The sequence below is a fragment of the Puma concolor genome, chromosome B1, assembly GCF_028749965.1.
Source record: "Puma concolor isolate L17-30 chromosome B1, mPumCon1.1.hap2, whole genome shotgun sequence".
Lineage (NCBI taxonomy): Eukaryota > Metazoa > Chordata > Mammalia > Carnivora > Felidae > Puma > Puma concolor.
The window spans coordinates 177,386,147-177,412,094 of NC_141670.1; the positions used below are offsets into that span (position 1 = coordinate 177,386,147).

The 25,948-nt window shown below is 35.7% G+C and overlaps 1 protein-coding gene across 6 annotated transcripts in view; it reads left to right on the plus strand.

Moving 5' to 3' along the window:
* Positions 1-25,948, plus strand: part of ARAP2 (ArfGAP with RhoGAP domain, ankyrin repeat and PH domain 2) — a 222,008-nt gene that overhangs the window by 122,088 nt on the left and 73,972 nt on the right. For all 6 annotated transcript variants that reach the window (XM_086705258.1, XM_086705256.1, XM_086705260.1 and 3 more), the window contains 4 exons: positions 5,205-5,349; positions 7,639-7,741; positions 8,402-8,600; positions 8,787-8,850. In XM_086705258.1, the coding sequence (XP_086561384.1) occupies positions 5,205-5,349; positions 7,639-7,741; positions 8,402-8,600; positions 8,787-8,850 (511 nt within the window). The remainder of the gene's footprint in view (positions 1-5,204; positions 5,350-7,638; positions 7,742-8,401; positions 8,601-8,786; positions 8,851-25,948) is intronic.

A 25,948-nucleotide genomic window follows, 5' to 3' on the forward strand; every position in this document is an offset into this window, starting at 1 on the left:
CACTTATTCAGAGTCATTTGGCAAACTACAGACTTTGAATTACATCACTAAAGCCTATAGAAAATAATATCTTTCAGCATTTAATTGTCATGCTAGTGTCTTTCACTAGGAGATCTATAGGATGACTAATGGGTTTTTTGCTCAATGAGCAAAGCTCATTGTTTAAGTTCTTTAAAGTGGGAGTTAAGAGGGAGTGATGAAGCTTAATAACCAATTTTGGCAATGCAAAGACAGATTATATAAAATCACTATATTTGGTTGGTGTTCATCCCTTTCATTTGAACTCTTGGATTTATTTATATTTTCATTGTTTAAGTTTCAGTTGAGAAGTAAACAAGGAGTGACATGGGTACTTTAGAATGTATAATAATGTAAAACCCACTAGAAGAGTGAAATAATAAATACTTTATATTTGCACATAATATTTAGAATTCAGTAGCAGTAGAATGAGCCTGGATAGACCCATTTCCAAAATGACACTTTCTTTCCAGCCCCACTATCTTCCATTAGACTCCACTCTAGCCAATAAGCCTTGCCCCCCCCCTTTTTTTTTAAAAAAAAAGGACCCAAAATTTTACTTTCAGAACTAAAAGAGATAAAGCATATACAGTCTTTAGGAAGTAGTTTCTGACTTCCATTATTATGTTACTCAATTTGGTTGTAGCACTTAAAAACGTCTCCTCCCCCCTTTACCATTTTAGTGGTCAATAACAATCATCCTTAGCTTAAGTTTTGTTTATACCAATATTGCTTCATGTGTATGGACCATTATTTACATTCATGGCTGCATTGTCTCAGATATTCTGTTAACCTGTACAATTTACTTTCACAAATGAAATTCTCATAGTTGATGCATTAGCAGAATTTGGCTCATTCTGTACCTTTAAAGTGTGTTCCATGGTGACATTTTTGTAGTCAGGTCTTCTGTATGTAGTTCTTTGACCCTCTCCATTATTCTTGTTCGTCATCCCTGAACCATTTCCAGTTCTGGTTCATCAGCTCTCTTCCACCTTTATTTGGATCCCTGTGTGATTTCAGACTCATTCTTGCTACCCTTTAGAATTGCTTGTTTCTCTTATTAGAGAATAGCTTGGCCAGTGTTTTCCATCTATTTTTCTTGCTTCTGCTTTCAGACCGTTGAGATTGCTGAGAATTGCCAGTTAGGGAACCATGCCTTTTGAGTTGGCCACAAATTCATGAGGGTCTGTTTTTTTAGTTTGGTTTTAACCTAATCTGGTTGCAGCATGCTAATTGGTGATCTTTATAAGCAACTTTTTTTTTTTTTCCTTTTATTGTACCAAAGGAAAGATAAAATGGTTTCAATGGAAAACAGATATTTGTTCCTTGTTTTTTCATTCTTGGACATTATTCTTTGTCGTTGATAAATTCTTTTCCTCTGATCTTTTTCTCTTTTTTTGGAAGTAATATTAGGATCTTCCAGCTCCATCATCTTGTACTATGTTTTTTCTCCCTCTTGTTTGGGGAAAGTTTCTTTCTAAGCTTTCTCTCTTTTTTTATTTAAAAAAAATTAAAATTCGTGATTCTATTTTTAATTATCAAAACTTTTTGTGTTCTTATTTTTTCTTTTTAGAACATGCTGTACTTGTTTTAAAGCTATACTATCTTTCCTTGACAGTCTGATGTTTATAGTTTTAAAAATTTAATATTTTGATTTCGGTCTCTGTCTTTTATGTTGGAAGGTTTCTTTTACATGTTTGGGATCAGGTGTGAGAAGACTCCATGAGTCTCTTGCTGGGAATGTTGGGATTAGGGTATTGGTTATCACTGGCTTCAACATTTTGTATGAAAATGTGGGCAGATAACTAGGAGTCTGTAGAATGACACGTAACCACTTTTTTTTTCCAGATGGTACCTTATCTCTGCCTCAAGACAATGCCTAGAGGCCCCCAGGTTAGAATCTGTCTGGTCCAGTTTCTCCAGAGTAAAGGACCCAACTTCCACATGAGTGAGGAGGCCTTGTTGCTTAGCTGCTTTAGCACAGGGGAGAAAATGAATGGACTTTACTCCCTTTATATAATAAACTTGTTTCAGATCTACTTCTCATCCTACACTTCCTTAGGTATTAGCCTCTCCCGTAATTTACGGAACTTTGTGGAACATTACTTGCTGCCTGTTAACTTCCTCTGCATGTCTGAAGGTACCAGCTTTTGCCTCTGAGACAAGTCAGTCATTTGCTATGTACTGTGGATCTCTTTGGTTCTTTGTCCTTTTGAGTTTGTACTGTCTCTTCGCTGTCATTCTGTTGTTGTATTGGGTGGGAATGGAGATACATACATGGACCCATCCGGCTATGCTTAAAAGTAATTCCATTTATGATTTTCCTGTTGGCTCTTTAACACATTGCTTATTTTTGTATTTATTTTAATACAGAGTTAGCAACCTCATCTGAATCATCTCCATAACTAATAACTTTACTTTCCAGTTTATGAAAATAATAATGTTAACAAACTTTCTCTAGGCTATGCAGTGTGATGATTCTTTTTTTAAATTTTGTTTTGTTTATTTATTTTGAGGGAGAGAGTGAGCATGAGCAGGGGAGGGCCAGAGAGAGAGAGGGGGAGAGAGAGAGAGAGAGAGAGAGAGAGAGAGAGAGAGAGAGAGAGAGAATCCCAAGCAGGTTCCATGCTGTTAGTGCAGAGCCCCATGCGGGGCTCGATCTCATCAACTGGGAGATCATGACCTGAGCTGAAATCAAGAGTCAGATGCTTAACTGACTAAGCCACCCAGGCGCCCCTACAGTGTGGTGATTCTTGAGAATAGAAAAAAAAAACATTCCTCGTTATCAAATAGCTTATAGCTTTTCTGTATAAACACATTTAATTTGCTACATTGTTCAAATTGCAGTTATATTTAAAAATATTATTTTAAATTGTCAGTATATGTTTAAACGGCCACCTATAAAGTCACTTCTACATGCTTCACATGTATTGCATCCTTTGATCACCACAGCAATCCTATGAGTTTGATGGTTTTCTTATCCTCATTTTGAAGATTAGGAACCTGAGAGAATGGTGAAGTTGTATTTCAGGAGTACCCAGTTAGTGATGAAGGCTTTGTTAAAATCCAAAGTCTTTGACTTCCAGTTCCACCTTCTCAGGGGCTGCATGGTGCTAAGGATGCCACAGAAGGATACTTAATTCAGCCTGATGACAATAAAAGTTTGGAGACGAGTCCCAAGAGAGATTGTGCCTAAGCCCAGTCTTGGAGAAATTGGGCTAGCTGGGTGGAGTACCATTTTAGTTAAATAATCTTCTTAGCTCAAGATCTGTCTTTCCAGTTCTTCTCTTTATTCTCTTACCTTTTTGAGAAAGAAAGCATTCATCTTCCATTCAGCTTGGGAAACATTTTTGGATGGTCTGCCATTTGCCTTACCATATCTCGTGCCTTCATTTGAGTTTATGATATCCTTTTTTATTAATGGCCTAGGCTGTTGATCTATCCTGACTGGTTTCATTTCTTCCCAACTTGGCTTCTTTCATAAGACACTAAGTAAACTAGGCAGTTGACTTCTTACAAGGAATACCAACAGATACCGTTTTCAGCCCATCTTTTATTAGATTTCTTTGCTATACTTTTTTTTTTTTTTAATTTTTTTTTCAACGTTTATTTATTTTTTTGGGACAGAGAGAGACAGAGCATGAATGGGGGAGGGGCAGAGAGAGAGGGAGACACAGAATCGGAAACAGGCTCCAGGCTCTGAGCCATCAGCCCAGAGCCTGACGCGGGGCTCGAACTCCCGGACCGCAAGATCGTGACCTGGCTGAAGTCGGACGCTTAACCGACTGCGCCACCCAGGCGCCCCTCTTTGCTATACTTAATAGTGGTAATCATTCCTTTTTGGAAGGCTTTGAGCCTTTCTGTTTTTTACACTGTCTCTTCTCATTTGCTTCATTGCTTTTTGTCCGCTCCTACTGCTGCTTATAATTTAGTTTCCTGAGATTTTATCCTTGGTTGGTTTAAATTTACAACTGCTGCTTGTACTCTAAAGACTTTCAAGTTGTTGAGCCCTTTCCTTGCTCCAAGATGCAAATCTATAGAGTGATCTGTCTCATAGGTGTCTTGACTTTGATTTCCAACAGATATCTCCCAGTCAGTCTAAAAGAAAACTCACTGCACTCACTAAAACAGTTTGTACTTTATTTTCTTTTAAATAAAAGTGGACCTTATGGCCAGCCTTGTAATTGAAGCTAAAAATAATGGTATGACCATTTATGAGCTCTTCCTTATTCCCTGAGTTTAACATTATATGTTTTATCTCCTTAAACCACACAGAGACATGCATACTTTTCTCTCTCCCTCTTCTCTTCTCTTCTCCATCTCCCTCCTTTCAACCCTTTCCCCCATCCCTACTACGACTGCCCTACGTTTGGCTGTCTTCATTTCTCACCTAGACTTCTGTTGACGGTGTCCTAACTGGTCCCCTGCCTCTGGCCTCACCTTCATAAATCTGTATTCTGCAGTAAGCAGAGTGTGTAACATTTATCTCTGATCACATTCCTGTGCTGAAACCATTTCAGTGGCGCACCATGAGCTACACAATCAAAGCTCAGCAAACTTCTCTGAAAAGAATCAGATAGTAAATTATTTAAGCTTTGCAAGCCAGATGATCTTTGCTGCAACTCAGCTCTGCCCTTGTAGTGGGAAAACAGCCACAGACAATCTATAAGTGAGTAGATGTGGCTGTATTTTAATAAAACTTTATTTATTAAAAACATGTGATGGTGTGGATTTGGCCTGCAGGCCATAATATGAAGACCCCTTACAATTTGATTTTTAAATTCCCTAACGAAGGTACTGCAGGTTATGGCTCCTTTATTCTTTTGCATACCTACCTAACATCAACCACAGCCTTACTTTTTACACTGCATTTTTTCCTCTGAATACTCTGTGTAGACATCAGTCCTTGCTGTTTCCGAGTTGTTTGCAGCAATCTCTTTATGGATCTGTCTGCTTTTCTGGTCATCAATGTCACAGTTATTTTTGTCTTGTACATTCCTTGTTACTAGATTGTAAATTTTCTGAGAGCAGAGAAAGTGACAACTGTATATCCCATGCAGCACTAGCATACTCTTTACACAAAATAGGAAATCAGTAAATGTATTTGAATCCAATTGTTATTTAAACCATGTGTTTTATAAAAACTAGGATTATGGCATAACTCAATTTATCATTTAAATTCCTAGAGACAAATAAAAAGTGGTGTGTTTTGGAAGGAGGCTTCTTGAGTTACTATGAAAATGATAAGTCTACCACACCTAATGGCACCATTAACATCAGTGAAGTTATCTGCCTGGCTGTCCACAAAGAGGACTTCTATTTAAATACCGGGTAGGTTTACTATTAAACAGGTAGGAGATGAAGAGTAGTTTCTGATAGTTATCATACCAGATAATAAGAGTTTTGTTATTTGAATTCTTCCTTTGCTTCTTGTAAAAGGGTTTAATGGTTTCTTGAAGCTTAATAATTTTACAGCTTCCAAAAGTTCCTTAGGGAATTTGCTAAAAAGTAGAAAAATTAAAATATTATACTAGGTACTATGAAAGGCTAATGTATTTGCATCTAATCTTAAATAAATTTATGGCATTCCATTCTAGAACATGTAGTCCTAAATGTTTATCATTTACTCATTATTTAAAATCAAGGACTAATGGCATAATTTATGCATTCATTTAGTGTATTATCATTCAAATAGGTGACAAAGGAAAATAGTGATGACTTATTCACATTAAAATAAAAAACTAAATTTATTTAAGATCATATTGAAATGCCAGATTTCTTGAAGATTTACTTTAGCTTTTAATGGTTTCAAAAACATAGCAATTAAAACAGTAAGCATTATTTATTTAATATATTTGACTCAATGAATGGTTTAATAGATTTTTTTGTAAGGACTTTTAAAAACAAGCTATCTAAGATACTTAGTGTGAAATTTACATTTTTTGATGTAATTAGTGAAAAACTAAATACTAAAATCTGGCTAAGCTAGTTATATAGAAACATAGTATTTTAATATAAATTTTATGAGAATGGGAAAAGATTTGTAAAGCTTTGTTATTTACATAAAATTACACATAAGATAGTATCATCATATGATGACCAGTATATACTAGTTGAGGTGACTATTGTTTTCTAGTAAATCTAATTTGATTTTTGTAAAGAAAACTGATTATTAGTTGATTTTGTTTTAACCTTGACATTGCTTCTTTCTAAATGAATAATTAACTTAGTGTGGCTTACTATGAAATATTAAATGCATTTTAGTATTCAGATACCTAAGTAGTAAATAAAACATAATTTAAAATATTATTACTTTATGTCAGCATATAATCATATTCAAAATGAAAACAGGCTTGATAGAATGTTCTTGGTACAAGCAGGAGAAACATGCAGGAGAAACTATCTACAATGAAATAAGGTTAAAAAATAATTATTGCAGTCATATTCTGAGTGTCCTTGAACAGCATTTTCTAGAGTTTGAACTCTTATATGGGGAGGAGCTGCATAATTTTGCATTTGAGGAAGAAAGCTGGCTGAAATGGTAAGGGAGAGATGGGAGGTAGATCACAATTACTGAGAGTTTACATAGAGAAAGAGAGCATTAAAAAGAAAAAAAAAAACGGGTTTGAGAGAATTTCTCTGATGGAACTAATGAGATTCACTGTCTCTCTTGGTGAAGAGCTGCTGTTAGGAAGAAATTAAACCCCAAGATTTTGAATTTGTTGATAAAATAGATGGCCTCGAAATTGAAACATGAGGAAAACACAACCGTTTTGGGGTAGAAAAAGAGGAAGAAGGAAGAGAACTTTGATATAGGGTATTTTGAAGTTTTCTTAGGTAACAGCAACGATGTACCTAACATGTTCCAGGAAATAGTTGGAGTTATGGACGGATCCCAGGGAGAATTCAGGACCTGGGATGTTACTGTAATTTTAGGTACAGTAGGGAGATACGGTTTTGTGATAAGATGAGATGATGGGAGGAAAATTTTTTTTAAATTTTTTTTTTTTTTTTCAACGTTTTTTATTTATTTTTGGGACAGAGAGAGACAGAGCACGAACGGGGGAGGGGCAGAGAGAGAGGGAGACACAGAGTCGGAAGCAGGCTCCAGGCTCCGAGCTGTCAGCCCAGAGCCCGACGCGGGGCTCGAACTCACGGACCGCGAGATCGTGACCTGGCTGAAGTCGGGCGCTTAACCGACTGCGCCACCCAGGCGCCCCGGGAGGAAAATTTTTTAAGACAAGAAGAGGACTAATTAGAGAACTGTTTGGACAATGTTTGCTTTAAATAGAGTAACCCAAGATGGCCTGATCTGAGAGGGAAGAGGAAACCAAAGAGAGCCAGAGCCCTTTGCCACATGGGTCAAAACTGATAAGTGTATATATAGGGCATTAACAAAGCCATGCAGTAGGGTGATTAATTGGAAGACTATTCCTTTTGTCTGATCCAGTGTATTCCATTTATTTGAATGAATTAAAGTGTAAATCATTGGGAAAAGATGATATATTTCAAAGCATTATCCGATTTTCAAAGGGAATTTAATTAAAACCTTGACTTTTGTGTTGTTTCCATAAGAACCAAAAGTAAACAGTGATATCTTTTTATTCGTGTGTGCTATAGGCCCATCTTTACCTTTGAGATCTATTTACCCTCAGAACGTGCATTTTTATTTGGAGCAGAAACATCTCAAGCTCAAAGAAAATGGACAGAGGCAATAGCCAAGGTATTGCATATTTATCCTAAGTCCGGAAGATTCTTAATTTGGAGTTTCTGGTTGAGCTTCAGAGGTCCAATAAAATTTTATACAAGATTCTGGGAAAAATGACCATATTTCATTAATTTTTCAAAGGTTATAGTCAAAAGAGATTAAGAGCTTCCTTCCTAGAGCCTTAAGCAGAGAGAAAAATAATGTAGGACCTTGGAGAAATCATTCTTTGAATTAAGGCCATACTGTGATGATTAAGATCTTTTCACTATTATAAAGTCATTTCTGTGTATGTCTCTTTATAGGTAAATATGTTATTCATGGTATACACAAAGGGGAAAGGAACAGATTCAGCCAAAGATACAAACGGAGACAAACATTGTTGAAGGTTGACGTTTTGAAAAATGCCACAAATCAGTATAGAGAATGTCTTCCTATTTCAGTTCTGTATATATCAAAAAAAAGTGGTTTAAGATGCTGCCATTTGAAAATGCATTATAGCTGTTCAGTTGTAAGACTGATAGAAAGTTTAAATAATTGTTTTGAAATTTGGATTACTTCTAAATTTTTAGGGTAGAAAAACTATTTTTGTTTTCCTACCTTCCCTCAAATCTGTCGGTAGGGAAGGGATTTCCTATTTTCACTGTCTTTATTACTTTTCTGTATTTGTTTTAACAGCATTTTGTTCCCTTTGTTGCTGAAAACTTAACAGAAGCTGACTATGATTTGATTGGTCAACTCTACTACAAAGACTGCCATACCCTGGATCAGTGGAGAAAAGGCTGGTTTTCTATGGACAAATCTAGTTTGCGTTTTTGCCTTCCAATGCAAGAAGTTCAGGAATATAGAATGCACTTAAGAAGACTGCAAGAGCTAAGTAAGATTTTTTTTCCTCTCTCATCTTATATTTTGGATGCAATTCTTTATTGCATATGATAATAGTAGCATCATAAAATTATGCCTTACTTCCAAACATAACTAAGTACTATTAATAATTGTGTCTTTATGGGTACTTAGCGTCTTGTTCTAAATCATATATTCATGCTTTTCTCTCTCCCTACAGCAATCAGCACAGTGGTTCAAAATGGGGAAAAAATAGATGTCTTGCTCTTGGTAGAAAAAGGGAGGTAAGTGCATTTTTGCTTTTTACTCTTTATTACAGTTTTTCAGGATGTTTTGGTTATCTTCTTTGAAGGAGAACCCATTATTTTATAGCCTTTTGGAAGTTGTCTGAAGTATGTGTATGTCTCTGTGTGTGTGTGTGTGTGTGCGCGCGCGCGCGTGTGTGCTCATACACGCACTCTTGAGTAGAAAGAATATACTAATAAAGCTTGCGTATTTTTGTATTATGACAAAATCAGTATGATCAATCATTTTAGTTTTTTATAGACTTAGATTCTTTTGGGACATTCACATTTAAATATTGGGAAGCATCTTGGAAGTTGTAAATATGTTTTCAGTATAGGTATATGATGAATATGTATAATATCCTGAATTATCTATGCATGTGAGTCATGCACAAATAAAACTCGATTTCTTGAATGTATTCACTTCAACAACAAATACTAAGCACCTACTGTGTATCAGGTACTGTTCTAAGTACTGGGGTTACAGTGCTGAGTAAAATGATTTTTATGCCCTCACGGAGCATGTATACTAGTGGTAGAAACAGAATGTGAGCAGACAAAAAAATAATTACATAGTATCACGTGCATCAATTTTAAACGCTTGAAGAAAAATAAGGTAAGGAAAGAGCCTGACAGGACAGTATTCTGTTTTAGATAAGGTGGTGAGAGATGTGCATGAAGCAAAGAAGCAGACCATTCAGCAGCCAGAAGAGAGTGTTCCCGGGATGTTTTGAAGAGCCTACATGTCTTAGCATGTTCATGGTCTGCAAGCAAGCTGCTGTTGGCTGGGAGATTTGAATGAATGAGATGGTAGAAAGAAATTATTTCAAAAGAGAAAAAGAATTACTTCAGAGATCTCCCTGGGCTGGATCATAGAGGGCCTCACAGGTCATAATATGTGTAAAAATTTGAATTTCATTCTGAGCATGATGGGAAGTTGCTCATTTGGAGAGCCAGGGTGTAGAATAATCTGATACAGATGTTTAAAGGTCTTCTCTGACTCCGGGGGAATAAGCTTTTGGGGGACAAAAGTAGAAGTGATTATCCATTTAGGTGCTGCTACAGAGGCCAGACAAGAGATGACTGACATAATAAGACAGTGTTGAGGAGTGGTTGGAGCCATTGGGAAGGTAGAGGCCAGAGGGTTTGTTCATGGATCAGGTGAGTGGGGTCAAGGATGACCCCAAGTTTTTGGCCTGAGCAAGTACCTGAATGATGATGATGTTTTTTTCAGATAACAGATATAGGAGATTAGAGTTAGGATATTAATGTCAGTTTAGGGTAGTAGGTTGAGAATTTGGTTTTGAAAATGGTGACATTGACTTTAATAGCAAAGTGAGGCTGGTGAGTGGGCATGTGGATATATAAGTCTGGAATTAAGCGTAGAGGTTGCAGCTGGAGGTAGAAATTTGAGAGTCACTGGCCAAGGAACTGGATGGATTTACCTAGACAAAGAGTAGAGACAGAGGAGAGATTTGAGGATGAAGCCCCAGGGACTCCATTAATTAGAGGGTAGGAAGAGGAGGATGATCCAGAAAAAGAGCCTAGGAAGGAACAGGTAGGGTCATATCACAATTAGGTATAGTCTCTTGAACAAACTTTTTTTTTTTTCTAACCATTTGCTCTAAAATCCCTTAGTTATACTGGGGCATCTGGATGACTCAGTCGGGTAAGCTTCTGACTTCTGCTCAGGTCACGATCTCACGGTTTGTGAGTTCAAGCCCCACGTCAGGCTGTGTGCTGACAGCTCAGAGCCTGGAGCCTGCTTTACATTCTGTGTCTCCCTCTCTCTCTTTGCTCCTCTCCTCCCCCACTTGTGTTCCATCTCTGTCTCTCTGTCTCTCTGTCTCTCTCTCTCTCCGAAATGAATAAATATTTAAAAAAATTAAAATCCCTAATTACACTGATGCGGTATTTTTAGCTCTACCAGAGTACAAGATAATTTGCAGAAACATCCATAATGTAAAAATGTAGCTGAATTAGCCTTCCCTCCGGTTATTTTCTTTGTTGGTGACATGAATAATGACTTTCAACAGTTGTCTGAACCTGTCTTCAGTTTCATGTGAGGACATTAACAGCTTTAGACAACAGGCATATTGCTGATTAGATATTAATGTCAGAAGGTGTTTTTTTAGTTTATAGGCATAATTAGTATTTTGTGTTTTTACTTGTTTCTTTCTGGGATTATAAGTGTTCATGATACTTAAGGTTCTGATTTTTGGTACCAGATGATGGTTTTGCTGTACTTTCAGAGTACTGTTAATTATATATTCACCAATAATAATGAGGTGGTATTATGTATATGTGGTATGATATCATTGAAGCACTGGCATAATGCAGTTTTTACAATTATCTATTCATATTTATGGAATGCCAACTGCCTCTTACCTTTGTGGCAAAGGAAAAAAGTGGTCAGCAATACAGATTTGGAGTCTGAACTCCCAGAACTTATGTTTTTTAAACAAATAAACAGCAACTTATAGTTGAATTTATTGTATTTATCATTTACATTATTAGGTTACTATAGCCAAGGTTCTTTTTTTTTTTTTTTTTTTACCATTTTCAGGCTAAGGGGGATTTGACCAGACACAGAAGTTTTAATTAAAATGTTGCAAACATGGATTAAAATGTAGCAAAAAGGTTTTAGACTTGTTCAATTTGATGAATTTTTATTTAGTGCTTATTACATACAGTGCACTCCCTTATGAATACAAAATAGGGGAGCCAGAAGACTGAACGTTTTGTTATTTTGTAACATCTTGACCTTTCCACTGGACTCCATGAATCAGGAGGCGAACTCAGATACACTCTGAGTTCATAGAATAGTTGAAAACTAATGAAATTGCAAAATAATGGTCAAAGCTGCTTAATTGTGTTTCTGATAATGATTTCAAAATTTTTATCTACGTGAGTTATTAACAAAGTACATTGCAAGCATTTTTACTAAAGTGAAGAACAAAGAGTATGACAAGAGTAGGAGAAATACAGGGACAAATCTGTAACCAACTTATTTTCCTTAAGTCTCTTTGAACAACTGCCATACAAAATGTACCATTTGGAAACAACTATATTTATCACATGCTTACATCCTGCTTTCTCTTGCTTTTCCTGTTTTCTCTAAATCAATAATATTCTGACAAGAACCAGAACACAATGATGAGAATGTATAGAACTCACTGTGTAACAGGCACTATTTTAAGCACTTGTAACAGCCTTACAGTGCCTATATGATATTGAGGAGAATAATCTCTGAGTTCAAAAATAAAGCTGCCAGTTATTTCACCAGCAAAAATGGATTTATTTAGGAATAAAGAATTGCAAGTAGGGACAAGTGAGCTACAATGAAAGCATTGGGAAGTCCAGAGAAAAAAAGAAAAGGAGTAATCTTTTATAGAGGCAAATGGGGACTTGGGGGGCTTTTATAAACAAAAAGCCCTTTAGACTAAACTGGTAGTTTATAGTGACTTTTCATTGGCTGAGGTTTGACGGTCTCTCGTTGGCTGGGCAGTTGCTGTGGAGGAGAAAACCTTTCTTCCTCCTGCTGGAGTAGTAAAGATTGAAGTAGAATGGACTCACAAGATTCCTTTCCTGTTGGGTCTGCAATTAATTGACTGACTAGTGTCTGTAAATGAGAGTTCTCCTTTTTTCCTTCCTGACTCCATTCTAAACAGGGTTTTCTTTTATTTTCACAAATCCGTTTTGAAATCGAGTTGAGGTCAGTTTGTTGCTTAACAACCTAAAGATTTTTTTGTTTTGTTTTGTTTTTAAAACAAGTAAATTTACCACACCAAATTGTTCTCAAGAATTAAGTCAACAAATGTAACAAGAGCCTGGATAAACAATATAAGTTACCAGAATTTAAAATTTCAGCATTTCATTAGAAAAATTAAATTACTTTGTTAGAAAGTAATTTAAAAAAACAAAGTAATTATTTTGTTATTTTGTTAAGGGGCGCCTAGGTGGCTCAGTTGGTTGAGTGTCCGACTTCGGCTCAGGTTATGATCTTGCGGTCTGTGAGTTCGAGCCCTGCATCAGGCTCTGCGCTGACAGCCTAGAGCCTGGAGCCTGCTTCGGATTCTGTGTCTCCCTCTCTCTCTGTCCCTCCCCCACTCATGCTCTGTCTCTCTCAGTCAAAAATAAATAAAACATTAAAAAAATATATTTTGTTAGGAAAATATGTGTGTGTAGGTATGTGTGTGTGTGTGTGTGTATATAGCTCCATGTAATTCTTACCTAATTAGAGAGCTGCAGGAAGGGAGGTCAAAAGTTTGAGTTGTGAAGAATCAGCCTGGGTAGAGTACCTGGGTGGATCAGTGGGTTAAGCATCTGACTCTTGATGTCTCACATCATGATCTTATGGTTCGTGGGATTGAGCCCCATGTTGGGCTCTGTGTTGATAGCTTAGAGCCTGCTTGGGATTCTCCCTTTCCCCCTTTCTGTCCCTCTCCCATGCACATTTGCATGTGCACACGCTCTCTCTCTGTTTCTCTCTCTCAAAAAAAATAAGCAAACTTAAAAAAAAAAGAATCAGCCTGGGAGATTGTGAGTGCAGTAGATTAAGAACTCTGACAGAACATGGAGAATGCAGATGCACCAGGCCGTGCACCTTGTGTGGGGCAAAGTAGGCTGTCATATTTATATATCTGTTTATTTATATGTACATGTACACATATGTGTATGTATATATGTGTGCGTATTTACCTTTGTATATGTTATGTAAATAAAATTGATTTCAAATAGGGAATAATGGCAAAAGAGCAGGTTTGAGAGGGAGCTTGGGAAATAATGAGTTTGATTTTAGACCTGTTGAACATGAGTTGCCTATAAACATTCTAAGGACAAAGTGCTAGGGGGAAGTTGTATTTATGGATCTGATATTCATATACAGGTTAATGGAGAAAATAGATTTTTGAAGTTACCTATATATAGAAGGAAGAAGAGGAAGTCACTTAGAGTCTATAGAGTGAGTCTTTAGAGAAGTAGTGTGTTAGAGCCGTGATGAATGCACATGATTTTAGTGGCTGGTTGATTGTCAGGGTGGAGTAGCTGCCTTGGGATTTTAATCTAGTTTATCCAGAGGGTGAGGCAAGAAACCAAGAGAGGTGTCATAAAACCCAGGAAGAGACAGTATTTCAAAAAGGCAGAAATAGTCAAAACTGTTAGGTGTTGCCTGAGGAGGGCAGATACTTCACTGGATAATTGATGTGGAGTCCATCTGGTGACTTTGAAGAGAGCAAAAGTGATAAAGCAAAAACTGGATTAGGTTAACTTTGGGAATTGAGTAACTTGGAACAGCTGGTGAGGAGTTTGGTGAGGATGTCTGGAGGTTAATAGGATTATCGAGGTAGAAGGGATTTGTCCCAGAAAGGGAATATGTGTGCAGTTTGTTTTTTAGATGGTTTGAACTTGTGCAAGTTTAAATTCTGATGGGAAAGAGATGCAAAAAGGGAGATATTGAAGATATAAGAGAAAGGACAAGAAGAAAGCAAGGTCCCTTGATTGTAACAGGAAGAAAAGAGAAACTGATGGATGGTTTTGGATGCCAGTAACTTTCTAGATCTTTTGGGTAGAATGTTGAGAAAGGTATCCATCTGATGGTTTTCATTGCTTTTTGACCTGGTAGACAAGGATGACTCCTGAGCTTTTGGCCTGGGTGGCTTTAGGAATGGTTGTATCATTTACCAAGATAGAGAATATGTGCTCCTCTCCCAGCATTCAAACAAGGCTAGTTAATTATAGATGTGATTGCTTAAGAGCTGTTTTAATACCATGTCAAAAGAAGGGGATTTCATTGCACTGCCCTCTTTTTCATCTCTTTTTTGATCTATTAGTCTGTTGGGAAATAATGACTGTAAGCTAAAGTAGATTGTTAAACTTGTCAATGACAGATAAAATTGTGGCTTTAGGAAGTAAAACAACTCTCAATTATTCATATTGATGGCATATAGAGATAGGGTGAATAATTGAAAGAGAGAGAAACCAACTGTAAGTTTAACTTTTTGTTTTGTTTTGCTAGTAATATCTTGCAAGTCGTAAATAAATTTAATAAATAAATTTCACATCTTTCCCCTATCCTTGTCTACCTTTGATTAAAGTGCCAAAATATATTAATATTTCTTAAAGAGAGGAGGAGAAAGAACCCCCTGAATTGGAAAAGTTCATAAATTGATAATCATCTACTGAATATAATCAATATTTAGATATGTATTTTAATCTTCACGGTGATTTTATGTCCATAGCATGAGTGTCTTTATACAGAAAAATATTGCAATAATAATTTGCACACACACAGCATTTTTGCTCTAAAAATCTCTAAACAGAAGGTGTTCCAGATGGTGTCACTTTAATGTGTATTCTTTGTATACTTTAAAAATTGTTACTTTGAAAAATAAAGCTTTCTTGATTACACTTAAGGGTTTCTGGCCTGCTATTTGGTGATATTATGGGGACTTAGACTCTGCTTTTCTTTTATGCCTTAGTCAGAATTTCTTTTTGTGAAAAAAAATTATGTTTTTGAATGTCTATTGTTAGTGAGTGTTCTGGACCATGAGGTCAGAAGGCATTTTCCTGGACAGTAGGTTATATATCCACTTTAACTGGAATGTTCAAAACATCCTTTTCTTAAAATGTGAAAACTGTTTCTGCACATCAGCCTGCACTTTTGCGTATGTTTTTCTGATGAATAAGCCATTCTGTTGACGATTTTCACTTTATATAGCTACATGCCCATTTGTCAAAGACACCTATTATTAAGCTTTTACTGAAAGGTTGTTGGTTATAATGAATACCTTATGAATAACTCAGATATGTTATCAGAAACAAAAGGCTGACATGTTTCTTTGTTTTTGGTTTAGTTTGTTTGTTTAGATTTCTTGGTTGACCTATAGTAAAGCATAATGCACTTGATGGCTCCCAAGCCTGACTGCATTCAGTTTTTAATGTAAATTCCTGACATAAAGAAGGTAACCCTGGAGAATAAACACTTCATCAATACATTCCACAATTATGGAACAGATTACTTTTCTCATTTTCAGAGATTAACACTCTGAGTTTTAGATTCTTATTTCATATCCATGTATTACATATGATGTTTTTTTCCCTCCTTGAATTGTATTTTGCAGCAGCTGATATGTTAGCAATACTCTGGAGGGTGAATTATCTTAAAGTGGTTTCTAAATTGTGCATGTAATTGCAAATTAAATAGTAGCCGATTGCCCACAATATCAGCTTGACTGCTTTTGTAATTTACTGAGGATTTAATTCCTACAGATAGTTTAATCTGAATGTTGCCAAGACAAACAAGAGATTCTATTCCCTCACCTCCCCCACAGGTTTTGCAAAAAGAAACTATTCAAATTTGTATTATGAAGTTATTTTTTTAAATAGAATTACAATAAAGGGAATGCATGACTATTTAACACAAGCTAGATTTTAAAGTATATATTATTTGCTTCAAAAGTTTCTTTTACTCCGTTTAAAGCACCTTCCATATACTAGATAAGGTTAATGAACAAGTAAATGTGGTAATATCTGAAAAGGTACCAAAGAATGAGAAGATTGCTGCTCAAGAAATGTGGGCATGGTAACATTTTTGTTTTTTTAAGAGAAGTATATTTAACTAGATTTAGACTACGTAGGACTTCAGTAGGAAGAAATGAGGGGGCTAAGACACTAAGGTATTCTAAGTGGTGGAAACAGTAAGTTCAGAGGAATATGGCTAGGGAAGAATTTCAGTGCAAGTTGGCCTTGACCTTGAGTTCCTGAGGAGGAAGTGTGAACCAATAAACTCAGAAAGATAGATTGATGCCATCTTAGTATTATCAGCTAAATGTGATTAATAACTTGGCTTGTTCTGTAAAGGATTGCATGTTCTTTACAAGGATACAGAAGATGTATTTTTTTTTTAAGATACTTTAAAACTTAAATACTATTGTTAAAAGTGTGAATTTTGATTTATTCTGCAACCAGTGGAACACCATTAAAAGTTTTAAGCAGACTTGAAACAAGGCTGTTTCTCCCATCCCTTTAGGTGATGCCTTATAGTGTGCAGAAATGAGATTGAAAAACTGGAGCTTTTGCTTTTCCTGGGGAATTAGATGCGTTGACACATTTTACTGAACTGTTGACTTCAAAAGAAACAAGATATTTAGAATAATGTTTCTTCCTGCATTATTTTTGTGACAGTCTCTTTATCTGCAGTTTTTCTTAGCAATTGTTTGCTTGCTTCTCACTAAACTTATGTCCTTAATGCAGCAAACTCCTGTTTGAAGGTTGGGGGGAAAATACTGTATCTCCACAAATTAAAATGAGAGAGATTTATGGACACAATGACTAAATAAAATTGCCAGACTCCCCTTTCTGTCTACGAGGAAATATGGAATGGAACATGCCCTCCCATTTCAAACAACCAGAAAACTGGGTGACATATATGAAACTATTTTCAAATGTTGGGACAATAAGCATTCCGGGATTGTGATTATGGAGAGAAGGGAAACAAACAAAGTAAGATTTAAGGTCACTTTGTCTTTTTTTTTTTTTTTTTTTTTTTTTAACCTGTAGGCACTTTTCAGTCTATTCACTCTGCCCAGGAATGGGCAGACCAAAACAGAATGTGGTGTTTTTGCTACATTAGAAAGGTAGAGAGGGAGGGGAGTTTAGGAAATTGTAGTAGCTAAAATTTTCCAGAGATAGTATCAGAACAGAGGAACATATGGAAAAAAAAAAAAAAAAAAAAATTTTGGAAATCCTCATAGAAGTTTCCTTCCACCTTTGGCTCAGTACTAATCTGGGTATTTGTAGGGTGAGTTTCCCAGAGGCTAGGCAGAAACCGCTCCCATGGTACTATGAATTGAACAACTCCCAGAACTTAGGCCACAGTGGAGTATGTTCACATTCTGTCCAGCTAGGTTAGACCTCATTAAACACACATGGCATTGGCAAAGACTCAAAAAGGTAACACCATAGAATTAAGGTTAATAGGTTAAAGTTAGATTTATTTTTTACCTTATTACTAAGATTAAAAATAGATCTGCAAAGCATCAGGTTCTCCACAAGTAATTTAGTCGCCAGGTGTCAAACAGGCAAATGATACCAAAATAAACATCAACATTCTGTAAAAGAAGACTACAGTCCTGATACTAAGCACTCATAATGTCTAGTGTATGATTAAAATTGCTTGTGTTGCCAAAAAGCTGCAAATCAATTGATAGGAACAGACCCAGAAGTGAGAAAGATAATGGAATTAGCAAAGACTGTAGATAGTGATTATTAAATATTATAAATATATTCAGAGATGCAAAGGAAAACAAACATAATGAAGAAAAATGGGTAATTAAAAAAGAAGCAAATGGATTATCCTTCTAAAGCTGAAGGATACGCTATCTGAAAAGAAAATTTCACTGGATCAGCTTAATGCACGAGTAGGTTCTGCATAAAAAAAAAGATTGATGACCTTGAAAGCATGACAGTAGAAACTATCAAAACTTAAGCACAGAGAGGAAAAAGACTAAGTAAAATCAACAGAATCTCCATGACCAGTGGGGCAATATCAAGCAGTCTCATGTAAATGTACTTAGAATCCCAAAACTAGAGAAGGGAAAGAAGTTAAAAAATCTTTGTAGAATTATGGGCAAATATATGAATTTGATAAAAACTATGAGCCATATATGTCCTACAACCAGCATACCTCAAGCATGATAGAGACGATCCAACCACATCAAGAGATAGAACATAATTAAATTTCTGAAAATTGTCAGGAAAAAAAAAATCAAGTGCTGAGAGATCGAGAGGCTTCAAAAGAAAGTTTAGGTGACAAAAATGAGGGTGTCTCATCAGAAACAGTGCAAGCCAGAAGACAATATATCGAAATATTTTCAAGTGTTTGGGGAAAAACAAAACAGCATTTAAAAAAACCTGACAAAATTAGCAAACCAGCAGCTGTTAACCTAAATACTAAATTTAGCAAAAAAATATCTTTCAGAAATGACAACTATATAGTTTTTTGTTGTTGTGTGTTTTGTTTTTAAAGAGAGAGAATGTGAGTAAGGGAAGGGGGAGAGGGAGAGAGAATACTAAGCAGGTTCAATGCCCAGCACGGAGCCCAACATGGGGCTGGATCCCAGGATTGTGAGATCATGACCTGAGCCGAAATGGAGAGTTGGATGCTTAGCCACCCGGGCACCCTAAAATAAACTAGTTTTGACCAAACAAAATGCTGATGTATTCTACAAGACTTAACTATTTTTATTAGAGTGTATATGTGTAAGATACCCTATTGTTCAGTCATATCTGTGTGGCACGTTTGCCTTTTAGTTGTGTTTAAAATTATTTATGTAAATGAATTTATTTTTTATACAGTTAAGTTTATTGATTTTATTTGTGAAGACAGTCTGGTTTTTAGCAGTAGATCAGGCTCATATGTGATAGTCTACACTTTGTGGCTTTTGTATTGCAGTTTTGAGAAAATTGTTTTTGTAAGTCCTGGGGCTTGGTTTATAGGTCTTACTGAACTGTCTTGATTCATTATAGGATATAGGAATGTTTCTTTATATGACCTTGAAATGCCCTTTAAAATTTATGTTTGAGGAATGGACAATTAGAACTCTATTATAGAGTTCTTCAAAGTAACTTTTCAGATTTTCAAGATATAAATGAAATATTCCTCTGGGATCCTAGAAATGTAAAAACATTGTTTGATATTAGTTGGGATTACAGAGTCGGCCAGGATTTGTGTTGAAAATGTCTTTTGATGCTTCATTCCATGTACACAGAGTTTAGCTAAGCATCACAGAGGAAAGTTGTTGAACTGATGCTATTAAATGTCACACATCTACTTCACGAGATGCTGTATTTTAGGATTCAGTCTTTGACAAGTTGACTTGGGAGCTAACTTGTCATTACTTGTTCTACCCCTCACTAGTTCACAAGGAGACAGCTAAACTTGTCATCATGGGATTTCTTCTGACTAGAAAGAAAATTTAAAGTTTGAAATGTGCACAGTTGATGGCAGAATTACACTGGTATTGAAGGAGGGTTGTTGCATTTTGGATTTCTTTCCTTGATTGCTGAAATAACTCACCCACAGCACTTGTTTGTTTATAAGCAAACAGTACCAAATATTTTGTAAATATTTTGAGTTTGATTATCAGTAAAAAAAAAAAAAAAGTTAAATATGAATCAACGAAAATTTAAAGTTCTCTCTTTACCTAAACTCTTTTTAAAAAAATTTTTTTTAACATTTATTCATTTTTGAAAGTGAGAGAGACACAGCATGAGCGGGGGAGGGGCAGAGAGAGAGGGAGACACAGAATCCAAAGCAGGCTCCAGGCTCTGAGCTGTCAGCACAGGGCCTGACACAGGGCTCAAACTCACTGACCTCGAGATCATGACCTGAGCCGAAGTTGGACGCTCAACCAAATGAGCTACCCAGGTGCCCTGACCTAAACTCTTGAAGTTAGCAAATCATAATTTCAATTGTCTACATAATGTATTGGCTTGATATTTCTCAGGGAATTTACCCAATTTATATAGTTTCAGTTAGACAAATAACACCCAGTAATAGAATGCTATTGAGCTAAAGATGATGTAAGGTAAACGAAAAGGCTAAATAAAGCATGTCAGCAATATAACAGCCACTGTCTGGTTTCTTCAAAAAGAAAATTATAGAAATAAGAGGTCGTGGCTGCTGTGGTGCTGTGGAACATAGAAACAATAGACACAGATGTCAGGGAAGAAATAGTAGTTATAGCAAGTTCAGAAGATGTGAGAAGTGTGTATAAGGTACTGGTAACTTTATCTTCTTAGAGAAACATTTATAGAAAAGAAACTGGAAGAAAGAAAGGACTTTTATTTGCTTTTTAAATTAGGACCAGTGAATTATCAGGAATGTAAAAGATGACCTTCCACCCCCAATAAAAGAAAAGAATAACCTAGTGTTTATGCACCTCATTTCTTTCTCTTTAGGTTGAGTCCAAAGGAGCCCCATCAGAATTTGAAATCAAGATTAAATAGTTTTGCTCTGGTATAAATATACTTTTAAATACATCAGTGATTACTTTTAACTTGTGTTTCAATTCAAATTTTATATCTAGCAATAGGATTTTAAAACTATTATGTACCACTGAATGCTATGCACTATGCTAATGACCAGAAATCCAAAATGCTTTCTTCCTTGCTTGCCTGTGCAAAGTTTGGATTCTAACAGCAAAAACATTTACATACAGAACAGATAGTATAATAGAGGGCAAATCAGCTATTCAGAATTAGGAAGGGACACATGTACTAAGTATTGGGACATTAAGCATAGAGTGTCAGGGAGGGTTTCCTGGAGTACAGTTCAGGGAGGATGGGAGTAGCCAGCCAAGAGCAGGAAATATTTATTGTAATAAGACATGAATTTTTAAAGTGTGTCTTTAGTGTAGGAGAATGGAAGAGTTGGAGGGGAAAATATGGGCCAGATATGAAGACCCCTTAGTCATGAAAATTCCAGAGCTGTAGAAGGGAAATGATGAGGAAATGATGCCATTGGCTTTGCATTTGTCAATTTATTTTAGATTTTTCAATTGAAGTGTAAATGATAGGTAATGTTAGTTTCAGGTATACACATAGTAATTCAAATTTTTATATATTGTGAAGTGATCACCACCTTCAGTCTACCATTTGTCACCTTCTAAGATTATTACATATCAGTATAGTCCCTGTGCTGTACATGGTATCCCCATGTCTCATTTACTTTAACTGAAAGTTCATACCTCTTACTTGTACTTAGTTTGTACCCTTCCGCTGTTTTGCCCATCCCTTCACCCTTCTCCTCTCTGGCAACCACCAGATTATGCATTGTATCATTATATCTAGGAGTCAGTTTCTGTTTTGTTTTGTTTCTTAGATCCCCCATATAAGTGAAATCATATGATATTTGTCTTTCTCTGACATGTTTCACTTAGCACAATACCATCTAGATCCTCTCATGTTGTTACAAATTCTTTCTTATGGCTGAGTAATGTTTCATTGCATATATATACACTGCTTCTTTATCCATTCATCTGTTGATGGACACTTGGGTTGCTTCCATAACTTGGCTCTTCTAAACAATGCTGCAGTGAACATAGAAATGCATATGTCTGGGGCGCCTGGGTGGCTCAGTCGGTTAAGCGGCCGACTTCGGCTCAGGTCATGATCTCGCGGTCTGTGAGTTTGAGCCCCGCGTCGGGCTCTGTGCTGACAGCTCAGAGCCTGGAGCCTGTTTCAGATTCTGTGTCTCTCTCTCTCTGACCCTCCCCCGTTCATGCTCTGTCTCTGTCTCAAAAATAAATAAACATTAAAAAAAAAAATTAAAAAAGAAAGAAATGCATATGTCTGTTTGAATTAGTGTTTTCTTTCTTTGTTTTTTTTTTTTTTTTTTTTTTTTTGTCTTTCAGATAAATGCCCAGAAGTGAAATTGCTGGATTGTGTGGCATTTCTGTTTTTTATTTGTTGAGGAATCTCCATACTGTTTTCCATAGTGGCTGCACTGTTTTACATTCCTATCAGATGTACATGAGGGTTCCTTTTTTTTTTTTGTATCCTCATCAGCACTTGTTATTTCTTCTCTTTTTTGATACTTTCCATTCTGACACATGTGAGGTGGTATCTCATTGTGGTTTTGATTTGCATTTCCCTGATGATGAGTGATGTTGAACATCTTTTCATGTGTCTGTTGGCTATATGACTAATTTCTTTGTAGAAATGTCTACTCATGGGGCGCCTGGGTGGCTCAGTCGGTTGAGTGTCCAACTTCGGCTCAGGTCGTGATCTCGTGCTTTGTGGGTTCGAGCCCCACGTGGGCTCTGTGCTGACAGCTCAGAGCCTGGAGCCTGCTTCAGATTCTGTGTCTCCTTCTCTCTCTGCCCCTCCCATGCTCATGCTTTGTCTCTCTCTGTGTCTCAATAATAAACGTTAATTTTTTTTTTTTTTTTTTTAAGAAATGTCTATTCAGGTCCTCTGCCAGGTTTTTAATTGGATTGTTTGCATTTTTTTTTTCCTCCGCTTGAGTTGTGTGGATATTAACCCCTGTTGGTTATATAATTTGCAGGTTATCTTCATTTTCTTGATGGTTTCCTTTGCTGTACAAAAACTTTTTAGTTTTAAGTATTCCTGTTTATTTTTGCTTTTGTTGCATCTTGCCTGAGGAGACAGATCCAAAGAAATACTACTATGACCATTATCCAGAAGCTTACTTTTTTTCTTTTTGGTATTAGTTTTCTGTTTTCTGGTCTTAGATTTAATCCTTTAATCTATTTTGAGCTTTTTTTGTGTTTTGTTTATAGTGTAAGAAAGTGATCCAGTGTCATTCTTCTGCATATAGTTTTCCCAATACCATTTATCAAAGAGCTCTGTTGCATGTTTTTGCCTTCTTTATTGAAGATTAATTAATTATATAAACATGGGTTTATTTCTGGACTCTCTATTCTGTTTCATTGATCCGTGTGTATTTTTAATGCCTGTATCTTACTGTTTTGATTACTGTAGCTTTAGAATAGTTAGAATGTAAGGAGTGTGATACTTCTAGTTTTGTTCTTCTCAAGATGCTTTTGCTATTCAAGGTCTTTTGGGGCCCATATAAATTTTAGGGTTATTTTTTCTAAATCTGTGAAAAATGCTTGTTGGTATTTTGATAAGGATTGCATTAAATCTGTAGATTGCTTTGTATAGTATGAACATTTTAATAGTATTCTTTCAATCTTTGAGCATGGTATCTATTTCCATTTATTCATTTCATATTTGGTTTCTTTCATCAGTGTCTTAGAGTTTTAAAAATACAGGTCTTTATGGGGCGCCTGGGTGGCGCAGTCGGTTAAGCGTCCGACTTCAGCCAGGTCACGATCTCGCGGTCCGTGAGTTCGAGCCCCGCGTCGGGCTCTGGGCTGATGGCTCAGAGCCTGGAGCCTGTTTCCCATTCTGTGTCTCCCTCTCTCTCTGCCCCTCCCCCGTTCATGCTCTGTCTCTCTCTGTCCCAAAAATAAATAAATGTTAAAAAAAAAAAAAATTAAAAAAAAAAATAAAAATACAGGTCTTTCACTTGCTTAAATTTATTCTTAGGTATTTTATTATTTTTGATGCAATTGTAAATGGTATTGTTTTCTTCATTTCTTTTTCTCATGGTTCATTATTAGTGTATAGAAATGCACAGATTTCTGTATATAAATTCCAGATCTCTCAATTTTACTAATTTATTCTATTTTTTTTTTTTTTTTTTTTTGGTGGAGTCTTTAGGGTTTTCTGTCCATAGAATCATGTCATCTATAAATGGTGACAGTTTTACTTCTTTCTTTGATTTAGATGCTTTTTCTTTCTTTTTCTCATCTGATTGCTGTGGCAATGGCTTCTAATACTATTTTGAATAAAAGTGGTGACAGAATTCTTGTTCCTTATATTAGAGGAAAAGGTTTTATCTTTTCACCATTGAGTATGATGCTAGCTTGGGTTTGTTAAATATAGCCTTTATATTGAGGTATTTATCTTTAATGCATGTTGAATTTTGTCAATTGCTTTTCTCTGCATTTATAGAGATGATTGTTATTTTTTGCATTCTTCCATTTGTTAATGTGTGTCACATTGATTGATTTGCAGATATCAAACTGTCCTTGCATACCTGGAATAAATCCTGTTTGATCATGGTGAATGATCCTTTTAATTATATTTAAATTCAGTTTTATAATATTTTGTTGAGGATTTTTGCATCAGTGTTCATCATCAAAGTTGATAACGATATTCTGGCCTTGTGGAATGAATTGGAAGTATTCCTCTTAATTTTTTTTCTTTTTTGGAATAATTTGCAAAGGATATGTATAAACTCTTTTTTTTTAAATGTTTGGTAGAATTCACCTGTGAAGCCATTTGGTCTTGGACTTTTGTTTGTTGGGAGTTTTTTTGATTACTGAGGTTAAGTTTTATTACTGCTAATGGGTCTGTTCAAATTTTCTGTTTCTTCTTTAGTCTTGGAGATTGTACATTTCTGGGAATTTATCCTTTTTTCTAGATTTTCCAATTTGTTGGCATATCATTTTGCGTAGTAGTCTCTTATAAGCCTTTGTATTTCTATGTTATCTGTTGTAACTTCTCTTTCATTTCTGATTGTATTTATTTGAGTCCTCCTTTTTTTTTTCTTGATGAGTCTGGCTAAAGGTTTATTAATGTTTATCTTTTCAAAGAACTGACTCTTAGTTTTATTGATTTTTTTGTCTTTTTAGTTTTTATATCATTTATTTCCATTCTGATCTTTATAATTTCCTTCTTTTTACTAATATTGGGCTTTGTTTATTCTCATGTTTCTAGTTCCTTTAGGTGTAAAGTTAGATTGCTTACTTGAGATTTTTTCTTATTTCTTGAGGTAGGCCTATATTGCTAGAAACTACCCTCTTATAACTGCTTTTGGTGCAGGTTACAGATTTTTTACTGTTGTGTTTATATTTTTATTTGTCTCCATGTATTTTTTTAGTTTCTTCTTTGATTTCATCATTAACTCTGGTTGTTTAGTAGCATGTTGTTTAGCCTCTGTGTGTTGTTTAGCCACTTCTCATGTTGTAATTGACTTCTAGTTTTATACCACTGTGGTTGGAAAAGATGTCTGAAATGATTTGTCTTCTTAAATTTATTGAGACTTGTTTTATAGCCTAACATGTGATCTGTTCGAAGAATGTCCCATGTGCACTTGAAAAGAATATTTATTCTGTTTTTGAGTGGAATGTCCTGTATATATTTATTTTTTTATTATTTATATTTTAGTTAATATACAGTTCAGTATTGATTTCAGAAGTAGAATTCAGTGATTCAACACTTCCATACAATAGCCAGTGCTCTTCACAAGTACCCTTCTTAATGCTCATGTGTATATCTGTTAAGTACATCTTCTGTAATATGTTGTGTAAGGCCTATGTATCTTATTGATCTTACGTCTGGATGATATATCCATTGATGTATGTGGGAGTGTTAAAGTCCCTTACTATTATTTATAACTGTCAATGTATTACTGTCAATTTATTACTGTCAGTTTCTCCTTTATGTCTTAATATTTGCTTTTTACACTTAGATGTCCATATGTGGGTGCACGGATCTTTAAAAG